The sequence below is a fragment of the Phascolarctos cinereus genome, unplaced genomic scaffold (genome assembly GCF_003287225.1).
Source record: "Phascolarctos cinereus isolate Bilbo 61053 unplaced genomic scaffold, phaCin_HiC Scaffold_4;HRSCAF=312, whole genome shotgun sequence".
NCBI lineage: Eukaryota > Metazoa > Chordata > Mammalia > Diprotodontia > Phascolarctidae > Phascolarctos > Phascolarctos cinereus.
The window spans coordinates 657,447,799-657,461,370 of NW_027555847.1; the positions used below are offsets into that span (position 1 = coordinate 657,447,799).

Sequence of the window (13,572 nt, forward strand, 5' to 3'; positions counted from 1 at the left end):
TTGAGATGAGAATGTTTTTTCCCCCATATCAATTTTGTTTTGTCTTGTCTCGTCTTATGAGACAAGTCTTGTTGTCTTGTCTCATCTTATGAGACAAGTCTTGTTTTAAACCAATGCCAGAACTTTAGCTCATTCTAATCATCGATAGGAAGCATTAAGAAATAAATGTAGTAGAAGAACATGTAGTAACAGTCAGGAGGACAGATTTAGAACTAGAAGGACCCTCAGTGGTTACTTAAACCAACCCCTTATTTTCCAGATGAGGAAATGCAGGCCCAAAGAGACCAGGTGACTGCTCAAAGTCACACAGGTATCAAATAGCAGAGCTGAAGTTTGAACCCAGCCCCCAAATCTAAATTAGCCCATTTTTTTAAATAACTATAATTTTTTTCTTCAACATTGGAAGAACAGGGATAGTGACATCAGTGTCATATTCCTTGGTTATCTCCCCCATGTATCTTAGCACGAGCCTACCTGCAATATACCAAATGTGCACTGATATCCCATTCGAACTAGACATCGGAGGGTCAGCTTCAGGACCATGGAACGTTTGAATGACACAAAGTTTCTTACATTCTCTAGTAGGAAAAACCTAGGTCTGTAGTAATCACAGTAGCTGCAAGGGAAGGAAAGCAAGTCCAGTAAGATTCTTTGTGGAAAGCTTAAGAGTCATTCAGACAAGACTTGGACTGGAGGGAATGGGGCTAAGCAGCTAAAACCTACAACTCCCAGGGCCTTTATTTCCCATCAGCCTTGAGATGAAGCTATTGTGGGCTTGGAAGGTGGCATTTTCTTGTTTCAGAGCCAGTTTTAAATTGAGAGAAGCCAGAGGGAAAGAGTCAGAATCGGTGATGGGGACAGAAATGACCACAACTGCAGAGAGCAGACTTTCTGGGAGCTTGGTGTCTGCTACAGCTTTTTCCATTTCCCTAACTTGCTCATCTTATTAACACAAAGCAGCTGGGAGTTACTGAACTCCATTTACTTGAAGCTATTGGTGTAATGTTGAATTTACTACTTCTCCCTTCTGTTTTATTGCGTATGTAATGGGTGGCATTGTTTTGTTTTGTTTTGTTTTGTTTTTTATTAAATATTTCTCTGCCCTTCTAAGATGTTTTCCAAGTTGTTTGTATTTAATGGTTTTTCTTCTTAGATAAAGAATTTTGTATCCTGACTATGTTTAGGGGGAGAAAGTCAGTGAATAATCGACTATACAGAATCTGACTGGATAGAGAAAAGTCGTTTCTAGTTCTGTGATCCAAAGACTACCTGGAACTTCAGAGATTTAGTTTTATTAATAATCTATATTTTAAGCCTTTGAGTTTGGAAGAGGAGCCCTATGGAGCTGTGACCATTACCCTAGGTCAGAGTTTCTTAACCTTTTCTGTGTCATGCACCTTTTTGTCCTATTGAAGCCTATGATTCTTTCTCAGATTAGTGTTTTAAAGATATACATTAAGATACATAAGAAACCAATGATATTGAAAATAGTTATTAAAGTATTTTTAAAACAAGTTCACAAATCCCAAGTTAGGAATCCCTGATCTAGACTAAAACCTTCATGAACTAGTTTATTTCAATATAGATAAATCCTTTCAAACAACAGGTACTTCAAACCTTCTCTACTCCCCACTCCCCCACATTGGTATGGAAAGTAGAGTGGGAGAACCTCAAGAAAAGGTTAAACATGGAGCCCACCCCAAGTGTATCAGAACAGGCACGCTCAGGGAAAAATCAGTTCTTCCTCCTTCTCTGAAAGGAGTTACATGGGGAGTGGATGGGGAAGAGGGAAGTGCTGTTGAGCTCCACAACCCTTCCCATAGCCATTTCTTAGGTTAAAATGACTCCCATAGAGAGCCTTACTGCCAAGCCAGCCAGTTGTCTGAACTCTTTAGAAGTGACTACATGATAGAATGACCTACAAGCACAGATTTCTCCCACAAAAGAACCAAGGCAAGTCTCTCTGTAGCAAATTTCCATGCAGAAAGTGGAAAGACAGAATCTTTGTGCTCCAATAAGAGGAAGAAGGGACTTCCTGCTCTGGAGCAAGGCCATCCTCACTAGCACCGTGAGGATGTCCTATGCTTGCCACCTCCAGCAAGCAGCAAGCAAAGACTACAAGCTAAGATGAAGGAAAAATTATTCCCCAGTGCCATTCACCTGAGGAAGGAGACAACTAGGGAGTTCTTGAATGTAGAATACGTGCGTGAGTTGAAGCGGTTCATGCCACTAAACCCTTGGCAGGGTGGGCCACCACACAACATTTCTACATCTCCTTTCTGAGGCAGCCTCTGGCCCAGGGAGTTGGTCTTCTCCCCAGACATAACCATCTTCAGGAGAACATTACAATCTTCTGTGAACACAGTAGTCCCAGGATTATTCAGACGGAATGCCTGGGCAGCAGGCTCCCACATTTCAATGGCCCACAGTGTTTCAGATACTCCTGGAGAAAAAACAAATCGTCTGTTGTTTAAGGAAGATGTGCTATGCAAGTCATATTTTTAAAGCAAGATAGTCTCTTTAGAGTTCAAGAGCTCTTATAGAAGAGCCCTCCAAGAAAACAAAAGACTCAAACTGGAGCATTTGGGGCAAAAACCTGCTGCCTTTACCTGCTTGGTGAAAGCCTTCAGACAATCCTCCACAGCCAGAGAACACGTCCATGGTGCGAAGCTTGGGCAGCTTTATTTCTGTTATTTTCTGCTCACTTGGCTCCACTGCTACAGATTTTCCCTTGCTTTTGCCTGGAGAAGCCCATTGCTTATTAGTTAACAACTGCTAACCCCAAAGTCACACCAAACAGGGATTCTACTTTCCCTAGAAATTCCCAATCCCTTACTATTTCAAAGGAAATGCCAAAAAAATACAGAATAAGAGAAAAGAAGGGATTTGCTGAAATACAGTAATTCTTTCTGAAAGCTCCTTAGGAGATTTAAGAGCTTATACCCAATTGACCTCATGTTTCATTTGGACTATAAAAACAAAAAGTGGGCAAGTCATGAAACCACAGAAACACAACAAACCTTTGCCTTCTCCTTTGTGCTTATCACCACGGGCATAACTTGGGACGTCTTCAAAACTTTTTTTTTTGGCAATATAGGCCTAGGAGGATAGAAGCTAAGATTAGTTATCTATGTCAAGAAAATATGTCAAGAAATAAAAGCTAAGCTAGGTGGCGCAGTGGATAGAGCACCGGCCCAGAAGTCAGCAGGACCCGAGTTCAAATCTGACCTCAGACCAAACACTTGATGCTAGCTGTGTGACCCTGGGCAAGTCACTTAACCCCAACTGCCTAAGGGGGGGGGGAGACATAAAAGCTAGACCACTTCACAGAAGCCTGAAGTGAGGGCGATTTGGAAGGAACCTTAAGTGCTATGTAAAACAGTGAGAAAAACAAAAAACAAAAGAAAACCTTTGGCTGTGGAGTCAGGGGACCTGAGTACAAATGCTGCCTCTGATACTTATTTATTGCTTGGAGACCTTGATCAAATCATTTGATTTTTCCAAGACTTCGTTTTCCTTATCTATAAGATTAGACTAGAAGAGCCCAGGACTTCTCTGGTCCAAGATCTATTCTGTACTCATTAGGGGGTCTTGCTGTCCAGCCTATCCAATAATCCCTTCTAAACATAGCTGAGAGGTCTCAAGACATGCTAGTGACTGGGAAAAACTATCCCCCAACACTGCCTAGACCAGGCCTACACAACATATGACCTGCAGGCCACTTGCGGCCTAAAGGATTTCAGATGGCCCTCGAAAAACATAGAAGATGTAAAAGAAAGTAAAGATGTAAGGAGTGCTTTGTCCATGCCTGGCTTAACCCACCTTCCACTAATCACTATTGCGCCTGTCATGTAAATTAGCGGGTGGGTTGCCACTGTGCGCTCTCCTGTTTGTCAGGCGATGCAAGACAACCAAGCATAGTCAGTCCTTCCCAGTCTGAGAGGAGAGAGAGTCTTATCTTTTCACTGTGGTTTTAGTGGTTACTAAATATAACCAGTAAGAACCTGAAAAATGTATTAAAACTTGTACTGCTTAGCAAAGTAAATTTTTTTAACATTAATATAATTTTGTGATAAATAAAAATCTTAATAAGTGTAATTAATTGATATTAATTGAAATTTCCTTTTAAAAAATATGATATATTTACAAAAATAGTTTAATCATTAATTATACCTTTACTTGGAAAGGGCCACTAAAAACCTGTCTGCAGCCCAAACAAGTGTAGCCTATTTTAATTTTGGCCCCTACCTACTAACAAGTTGTTGCCTAGATAGTCTACCTTGGGACAGTGGTTAGTAGCCAACTACCATTATATAGTACTTTAAGGTTTGCAAAGCCTTTTGCCAACACCCTCATTTTATCCTCAAAATAACCCTGAGAGGTAGGTGTTATTATCCCCATTTTACAAATAAAAAAACTGAGGCAGAGGTTGTGAGTCACACAGCTCATGTTTATCTGAGAGCAGATTTGAACACAGGTGTTCCTGACTCCTCATCCAATTCTCTATCTACCGTATCAAGTAGCTTCTATAGATTTGGGCTAGATAGAAGCTCTCTATCCCTTTACACCTTTCCTCTGTTGGTCTGCATTTTACCCCCTGACACCAAATAGAGGCAACCTAATATTCCTTTCTAAGTATTAACCTGTCAAATACTCCATCTTTTTGCCTCCTGACCCTCTTCTACCTAGACTAGCGCCAGCTTGTCACGGTCCTTAAGAGAAGAAGAGTCCTAGAAATGAAAGGGATGGATGGGGTCTGACCACAACCAATTATAACTACCCCATTGCCTCTCTTGGCCTCAATGGAGGCTCTTTCAATGTGGCTGAAGCTCAAGCTAGCTTCTTGGATCTCATGTTTCATCCTTGAAATCTCAAGATTATAATCTAGTGGTTTTTCAACCACAAGAATTTGTCTTACCTATGACTCCCCTGTCTTATACACTTGGACTAAAAAATAAAAAAGTTTAGTCCCACACTTGAACTTATTCCTTGTTAAATTAAATCTGATTCAGCTGATGTTATTAGCTACTCTGAAGAAGACAAAAATTTGGGTGAAATGGCAGGTGTAACCACTTGGTTGGCTGCATCTGCCATCTATGCCTTTATCCAAGTTAATTAAGAAAAAAAAAAAGCAGACTGGAACCTGGACCAAGGATATGCTAATTACCCTGGAATATTCTCCTAGAGAGGCCTTCGAAGGAGTAAGTATGTGAAGCATCTCCCACCTTGAAAGGTAGCACTCTTATTTATATAAATGCCTCAGTGGTTTCATAGAGTTTTAGTCTGTTCAATGAAAAAGGAAGGAAATGATAATTTATTAAAGTACCTACTATGTGCCAGGCACTATGCTTAGCACTCTACACAGATTATCTCATTTGGTCCTCACAACAACCTTGGCAGATTATATAATATTATCCTCATTTTACAGTTGAGGAAACTGAGGTAAACAGAGGGTTGTTGTTTTTTTTTTTTAAAGACTTGGACAAGGTCACTCAAAGTGTCTTTGGTCACATTTGAACTCTGGTCTTCCCAGTTCTAGGCCTAGTTTCTCTCCACTGGATCACCCAGTAACCTGAAAGTTTCCATGGAGAAGTTTATCTTAAATACCACTTTACCATTCAATTACACCTCCTATCACCTTTTTGTTCCCGAATTTGACCTCAGGGAGGTCATTAATTTACAGAAAGGATCACCTCTTGGAAATAAAAGTGTTCAGGGTCACCAAGAGAATATTTCTCATGAGGTTCTGTCATCATTTCCAAATACTTTACAACACAGCGGCCTTGCACATCTTCAAAATCCACAACAACTTCTTCATCACTCCAGTATAACAGGTTAATATCATCCCAAAACTTGTTCATCCTACATTCGTGGGTATTCTCTGGTCTATAAGAGATGAAGTCTTTTATTGTAAGATACTGCTAGAGAAAGTAGACAGCTCCAATATATTGTTTTGTATATCTGTCGGGGGGGGGGGAGAACAGTGCTATAAAACCTAACCTGCCCCCAGTCTTTACTGGCCCCACCTAGGGACTCAACCCCTTGCCCACCAGAAGGGATTCATTTCAGGATGCCCCATTGAATAAAGGTATTACCTAGGAAGGGCTACCCTTCTCAGCCATGAGCATGGATCTTTTGTATTAGCTACCTGGTGGGTCTGACAGTAATTAGAACCCCGGATGAAATGGGATGTATACGGCAAGAGGTAGAATTGTGTGCAAGCAAGTAATGAGAGGACCTGAAGTCGGGGTGGAGGGGGTGTCTAGTTGGATATTACAATAAGTATCTCTGAGTGGTTAATTGTAGAAAGCATAAGGATACTAGACCCTGATAGTGTTTTGTTGTTGTTTTTAAAAGATGAAAAAACCATCGGAAGAGTACTGTCAACTTCAAGTTTTGCCTAAGGTTGACCCTGAAGAGACACCTCGAAGATCTGTTGTCCTTAGCATTCATTGGGTAGTTCCGGAGGACAGATGATAAAGTACACTGCGCACTTTCTGACAGAGGTACAAAATAAGAAAAACATTTCAGGCGTATCCGTTGTGGTTATTGGTTTTGCTCAGCTGTGCAAATGTATTAAAGATTAGCTTTCTCCCCGACCTTTCCCTATTGGAGGGTGGTAAGAGGGAGAGGGGAAGGCAAAAATAACAACAACAACAACAAAAAAGCAGGAAGGTCACTGAAGCTTTTTTTTTTAAGTGCACAGAAGGAAACACAAGCAAGATTGTTTTAAGTTACCTGTTGAAATTATTTTAGATTTTAAAATAAAAGAAAACTGTTCTGATCAAATGTGATACTACCATTCCCACCAAGCAGACACAGACCTTTACTACCTACCCAGACAACCAGCCTGGTATGCTGATTCAGGTTTATGAAGGTGAAAGGGGGGCAGCTAGGTGGCACAGTGGATAGAGCACCAGCCCAGGATTCAGGAGGACCAGAGTTCAAATCTGGCCTCTGACACATAGCACTAGCTGTATGACCCTGGGCAAGTCACTTAACCCCATTGCCTAACTCCCCCCCCAAAAAAAAATTATGAAGGTAAAAGAGCAATGACAAAGGAGAGCAACCTGCTAGGCAAGATTGAGCTCATAGGAATTCCCCCCAGCACCCAAGGGTATTCCTCAGATGGAGGTAACATTTGGCATTGATGCAAATGGCATGCTTGATGTTTCTGCTGTTGATAAGAGTGCAGGCAAGGAGAGTGAGATCACCATCACCAACGTCAAAGGTCATCTGAGCAAAGGAAACACCGAGCCTATGGTTCAGGAGGCTGAGAAACACGAGGCTGACAATGAGAAGTAGAGAGACAAGGTATCTAAGAATTATCTTGAATATTATGAAAGTTACCATAGAATACGAGAAACTCCAAAGCAAAATTGGTGACAAAGACAAACAGAAGATCCTTGACAGATGTAACAAAATAATCAGCTAGCTGGATAAGAACCAGGTTGCTGAGAGAAGAATCTGAGCATCAGCAGAAAGAATTGGAGAAGGTCTACACCCCATCACTACTAAGCTGCAACAGAGTGTTGGGGGCATGCCTGGTGGGGTCCCCAGGGGTGGAGCAGCCTCATCTGGAGGGGCTTCTTCTGGACCCACAGTTGAAGAGGTCAACTAAACACTCCCAAAGAAAGAGCATTCCACACAGCTTTCCAAAAATTGAAGAAGGACTCAAATTTGTAACCAAGGCAGTAGTAGTTTAAAAGTAACATTTGGGGCAAAGCCAAGATGGTAGAGTAAAGGCAAAGACTCAGCTGAGCTCTCCCAAATTCCCCATTAAACAACTTCAAAATAATGCTTCAAAACAAATTCTGGAGTGGTAGAAACAACAAAAAGATGGTGTGAAAATTATCCAGCCCAAAACAATTTAGAAAATCAACAGGAAACGTCTGTCTTACTGGGGTGAGAGTGGAAAGCCCAGTCTAGCAAAGGTCACACTCCTGCCAAGCAGATCTTGGGGGGCACTGAATCAGTAACAGTGGCTTCTGGAGCTCTTAGTCCACAGATAGTAAAGGGGCAGACAACTGGTCAGAAGGAGATTACAGAGAACCCTTTGCTGGCACTGGGTGGAGGACTCTGACCCAGAACCTCTTATGGGCAATCCAACACAGTTCCAAAGTGGAAAAGAATGTTTGCGGTCACTCACAGAACAGAGCACAGGCCAGGAGAGGAGTGATCACACCTCACCTTAGATCATACCACCTTGGAAGAACTGAAAACTTACAGACCCCCAGAACTAGCTTTGAAAAAATAGCCCAAAAAACCCTGAAGCTTAGAGCAGTGCCTCCTCCACTCCAGGAACAGAGTTTAACTTTAACATGAAGTTGAAAGTCAAGAAATAGGCTGGAAAAATGTGTACAGAGGGAGAGAAATGAACGTTGCACTTTATCCATACTATAAACAAAGAGAAATGCAATTCTTGTACTGTAGAATGAAATCTGTTTAAAATTGGAGAAATTAAGATTTGTAGCTGTTGCCTACCTGTAAAATTTGTTAATTCTGAGTTTGATATCTGTTCCATCACTTTGCTTGTGACAGAAGATTTCTTTGATTTGGCCAATACGATATGGCTCAGGGACATTCTGGTTGCTGCCTTTAATATAATCTGATTGTTTTCGGTAGTATTCTGGGTATTGGTCCTCATTCACTGCTTCTTTCAACCTCTTGATTACAGTTGGAGCCTTGAAGCTGCAGAGAATAAGAAAGTTTTATGTAGCATGATTAAGACACTATGCTTTTAAAAACTGACAGAACTCTCCCTCATCCAATTTGCATAGTCAAAAAAGTTTCTGTCAGAAGACTTTTTAAAACTAGTATGTATTACCAATAAAAAAAAAATGTTGAATAGGCTTAGTTCATGGGCTATTAGCTGGAGGAGAGAAACAGTTAAATCTATTTTATTAGTCAGATTTTACAATTTATACCTCAGTAGTAGAGATACCATTCTATAGTCTCAAGGCAGTGGTCAAGATGACTCATCAGTACTTTCCCTGGGGGCTAGCAGTGAGTGTGTTGACTCCTGTTCAGAGACTTGGCTTTTGTTGCACCAAGTTGACCAGGGTCCATAGGCTAAGTCAGGCCATGTTCTGAATCTTGGTAGGTGGGGATGTAACCCTCATTAGTACTTTACCGACTTCTCAGCTTAGACTGGATTCAGTGGCACAAATGGCACCTTAACCTATAGTTTTAGGTAGTCTCCTTTCTTGGGTGACTTGTTAAAAGTTCACACAATCAGTTTAATTGACTTACTAGGTTCCAGGCACTGTGCTCAAGGCTTGGGATACAAACAGAAGCTGACAGAAAGACAAATTGCCCTCAAGAGGCTTAAATTCTCATGGTAGGATGAACCTTTCATCTGACTTAAAGGAAACTAATTTTCTTTGTGTTTCAAAGAAGATCCATCCTAGCAAGAGTTTATTGGGTCTCTAGAAGGATCCCTCCTCTTGAGCCCTCCACTCACACATTGGGTATGGGTAGGACCTGGATAGGACCTTCAGCTTGAAGACCATGTGATCTGTGTTAGCTGAAGGTATTGCCTCCAAAAATGGCAACAGGCCAAGTTAGAAAAGGTAAGAACTTATGCATTTGAACCCCAACTTCACCATTTCACACCTGAGCCCTAGTTTCTTCAGATGTCAAAAGGAAATTACCCCTCCTAAACCACTCAGGGCAGTCAAAAACACAGCGATTTCATTCATGTGTGAAAATGCTACATAGCAGCTAATGGCTGACATTTATATAGCACCAATGGTGTGCCAGGCACTGTACCGCACTTTACAATTATTATCTCTCTTGATCCTCAAAAGAACCATCAGAGGTATATGCCACCACTACCACCACCACCACCAGAAAGGCTCACAATCTTACTCCTGTTGTTTAATTGTACCATTACTCTTATGAACAAACTCTAATTAGAGCCAGATAGCCTTGTCTAGCTCTGCAGGGCATCATAACTACTTAGATTTATCTTTGATTTTACATTATAGCTAAGGCTACTTGATAGCAGCTGCATAAGATACACAAAGATAATCTTCTATGACAAGTCCTAAAATGATTCCCAATATGGGACAGATGCTACAAATCAATGTTTTCCCATCATGACTGTAACAGAGACACCCAATCAGATAAATTGGGCAAGAGAATACTAACAATAATTCAAAAGCCCCAGGCAATAAGAAAACTCCATCTCCTCTCCTGTACTGTACACCATTTTTCATTGCCAGGCCATAAAATATTTTGTCATCGACTTCTTCTAGAGGCTCCAAGACTCTGGAGATTTCCTTTTCCTTCATTTCAGACTGACGGGTACAGCTTGAGCAGAACCTGAAAGAGAGGAGAAAGACCCGTAGTGGACAGGCTAAGGATTTTAGCAGAAAAGTAAGACTAAGTATCCAGATATGTTTGTAAATAGAGCTTTTCATACCCTCCAACCCCAATTAATGTCACTAACAAAAATGCTCTGGTCAATACTTTTTATCAGGTGAGGATGCCTCTAGCTGCCAAATCAAAGATGTAAATAATTCTTAGGTACCTCTGTTGAATCAATCATGCAAAGTAGATATGGATTTAATGTAGGCAGGTTATGACACATAGAAGTAACTTGTAGGTGGCCAAAGAGAAATCAGTCTCTCCTTGTGGGGCTTGGATAAGACAGCAATCCTGTTTGTAATCAGAAATTCCAACAACAGGCCAACCTGGTTATTGATCAGTCCCCTAGATAAGCCTCTGAGAGGAATTACTTGGGGGGGGGGGGAAGGATTTGCTTATGTAAGAATATCCTAGATCTTTTAGAGGATTTTTTAAAAATAAAACTGTTCTAATTATAGCACATCAAGGGCTAGGTGGTACAGTAGATAAAAACACAGAGCCTTCAGTCAGGAAGGCTCAAGTTCAAATCTGGCTTCTGACACACTTACTACCTGTGTGAACCTGGGCAAGTCACTTGACCCTTTTTGCCTCAGTTTCCTCATCTATAAAATGATCTGGAGAAGGAAATGGCAAACTACTTTGCCAAGAAAACCCTAAGTCGGGTCACAAAGGGTTGGACCCCATTGAAACAAATGAACAATAAATAATCTCTTTTCCAAAAGCTAATTTGTCTGATATTCAGTTTGAGGGTAGGAGAAAAGCATTCTGGATGGGGATTCATGAATAGTACTACAACCTACATATACAGATTCTTCAGGGTTCCCTCTAGAGCCCTGATTGAAACAATAACCAACTGCCATCTGGGGACCTTGCTCACCAATGCCAGTGCAGATGGTAAATAAGTTGCATCCAGGATACTTCCTTTTCACCATAGGATGGCAACAACTTTTTAGGAAAGTTTAAGTCTTCTCTGCTATCCTAGCATGTACCTGAGAACCATTTTCTCTAGATTTTCTGCCACATCCTATATATTGTTCCCAGAAGCCTATAGCTTTGGGATGACCCAAAGGAGCCTTGAACTGAACCAAAAGTGGACTAGATACCAATGTGAATATTCACTCTGGAATACTCACCTGTATTTGTTTTCCTTTGGAGGTTCGACCTTTGGAGGAGTCTCAAACCTTGCATAGTCTGGATTATACCACATCTGGTAGAAATAGTTTCTCCCATTATCTTCAACGATTTTGAGCTCTATATTAGACCCCCCCTTTGGAGATTAAAGGGGAAAAAAAAGTTAGGGTTTTTTTTCTTCCATGCATCGAGAGAGTTAGAATTTTTTAAAAATATCACAGCTGACTAGAGGGCCCAAGCTAAATCACAAGATTTGTGCCTACCTCCATGGACCAGTTTTCTGACGGAGCTTTATAAAAAACATTCACTTTGCTATGGATATAGGAGAGCTGCATATCTTCACACTCATCTACCAAGAAGAGTTCCAGAGGGTCTGATGTTGCCCCAAGGACAGTATCTACCCCAGTACAGAACCAGTGAGCGTGAAACATCTGTCCATTGCTGTCTTCCCATAATGAAGTGATTCTAGAATCAGAAAGAGAAAGTCAGATTTTTAATTTAACTCATCATGTCTTTCTAAAGCAAAAGTTCCTTCTTTCCCACTTAACTGAAATAATCCTTAAATGTAAGTGATAATGAGAAATAAAGTCATAAATATAGGCAAAGAACAGACAATTATCCCTAATTGCTGCTGTGATTTCCACAGGTGCTCCCAAATCACCTAAGAAACTAAAAATGGGAGCAGCTGGTGGCACAGTGGATAGAGCTCTGGCCTTAGAGTCAGGAAGACTTGAGTTCAAATCCCATCTCAGATACTTGACACTTATTAGCTGTGTGACCCTGGGCAAGTCATTTAACCCCAATTGCCTCACCCAGGGGAAAAAAAAAAGAAACTAAAAATAACAAGCTACCCAAACACAGCCACTACCACTGCCCAAATATAGTATTTCTATGTAGCAATCATAGAATCCAGGAGGAAGTGATAGAAGATAGGTCCTATTCAGACCAACTATAAAATACAGAAGGTATCTGAGAAGCCACCTACCAAGGCATTAAAGGCTTATAAATATAATTATATATAAATATAGGTACATATTCATATTCTTTAAAGAGATAAAACAATCAAGTGTAAAAAATCCTGAGGTTTCACCTTATACCCTGCAAACTGGAGATATGACAAGAATAATTGTGGAATGAGAGGCACACTAATACATTTTTGGTGGAGTTCTGAAATGGTATAACCACTGTGGAAAACAATTTGGAATTATACAACTAAAATGATTAAAATGTCTATACCCTTTGAACCAGAGGCTCCATTAATGGACTTATACCTCAAGGAAGTCATTGATAAGAAGAATGTCCCCATATACATCAAAATATTTATAGCAGCACTTTTTGTGATAGAAAAGAATTGAAAACAAAATAGAAGCCCTTAAGTTGGAGAATGGTTTAAAAAAATATATTAGCAATACATGAATATAATGGTATAATACTGTGTTGTAAGAAATATGTATGATGAACACAGAGAAACATGAAAAAACTGCATGAACTGACACAGGGTGAAGTAAACAGAGCCAAGAAAACATACACAATAACTATAACAATGTAAATGGAAAGAACCACATACAAAAAAAAAAATCAAAAGTCAATGTAACAAAGATACATGTCCAAGATAAGTAGTGATCCAGCAAAAAATAAAAGCCAGTAACCACTCCCCAGTGAATAAGTGGTCAAAGAATACGATTGGAAAAAAAAAAGGCTATTCAAATGCTTCCCTGCCCCCTGAGAAATGTGTCTAAACACATTGGAATGGGAAGTACACAGAAAAAAGAAAAAAAATAAGTAGAAATAAGGCATATGACACAAACCTAGCTAGCCATAGTGGTTTAGAGGGGTCATCAGGACTGATGGATACACAATCTCCTACTTGCAGTTTTTCAGAGTTAATGGACACCATTTCATAGTAATTTCTCTCTTCCTCCTGTAAGACAAATATCACAAGATACTCGGTTTTGTATTAATTCAGTAGAAAGCTTCAAGAACTCTGCTCCTCATCCTATATATTAGATGGTCTTCTTTCCCCATCTTCTACACAAGCTATAAATTTATAGCCGTCCTTTGCAATTTAAA

At 40.3% G+C, this 13,572-nt stretch overlaps 1 protein-coding gene across 1 annotated transcript in view; it reads right to left on the reverse strand.

Annotated features, from left to right (window-relative positions):
* LOC110214264 (DNA (cytosine-5)-methyltransferase 1-like) overlaps window positions 1–13,572 on the reverse strand; it is a 39,084-nt gene that overhangs the window by 6,513 nt on the left and 18,999 nt on the right. The window contains exons 11-20 of the mRNA XM_078151810.1: window positions 13,311–13,423; window positions 11,766–11,967; window positions 11,505–11,638; window positions 10,153–10,326; window positions 8,485–8,691; window positions 5,694–5,886; window positions 3,021–3,099; window positions 2,610–2,741; window positions 2,161–2,443; window positions 475–616 (exon numbers count right to left, since the gene is read on the reverse strand). Coding sequence (XP_078007936.1) covers window positions 475–616; window positions 2,161–2,443; window positions 2,610–2,741; window positions 3,021–3,099; window positions 5,694–5,886; window positions 8,485–8,691; window positions 10,153–10,326; window positions 11,505–11,638; window positions 11,766–11,967; window positions 13,311–13,423 — 1,659 coding nt within the window. The remainder of the gene's footprint in view (window positions 1–474; window positions 617–2,160; window positions 2,444–2,609; window positions 2,742–3,020; window positions 3,100–5,693; window positions 5,887–8,484; window positions 8,692–10,152; window positions 10,327–11,504; window positions 11,639–11,765; window positions 11,968–13,310; window positions 13,424–13,572) is intronic.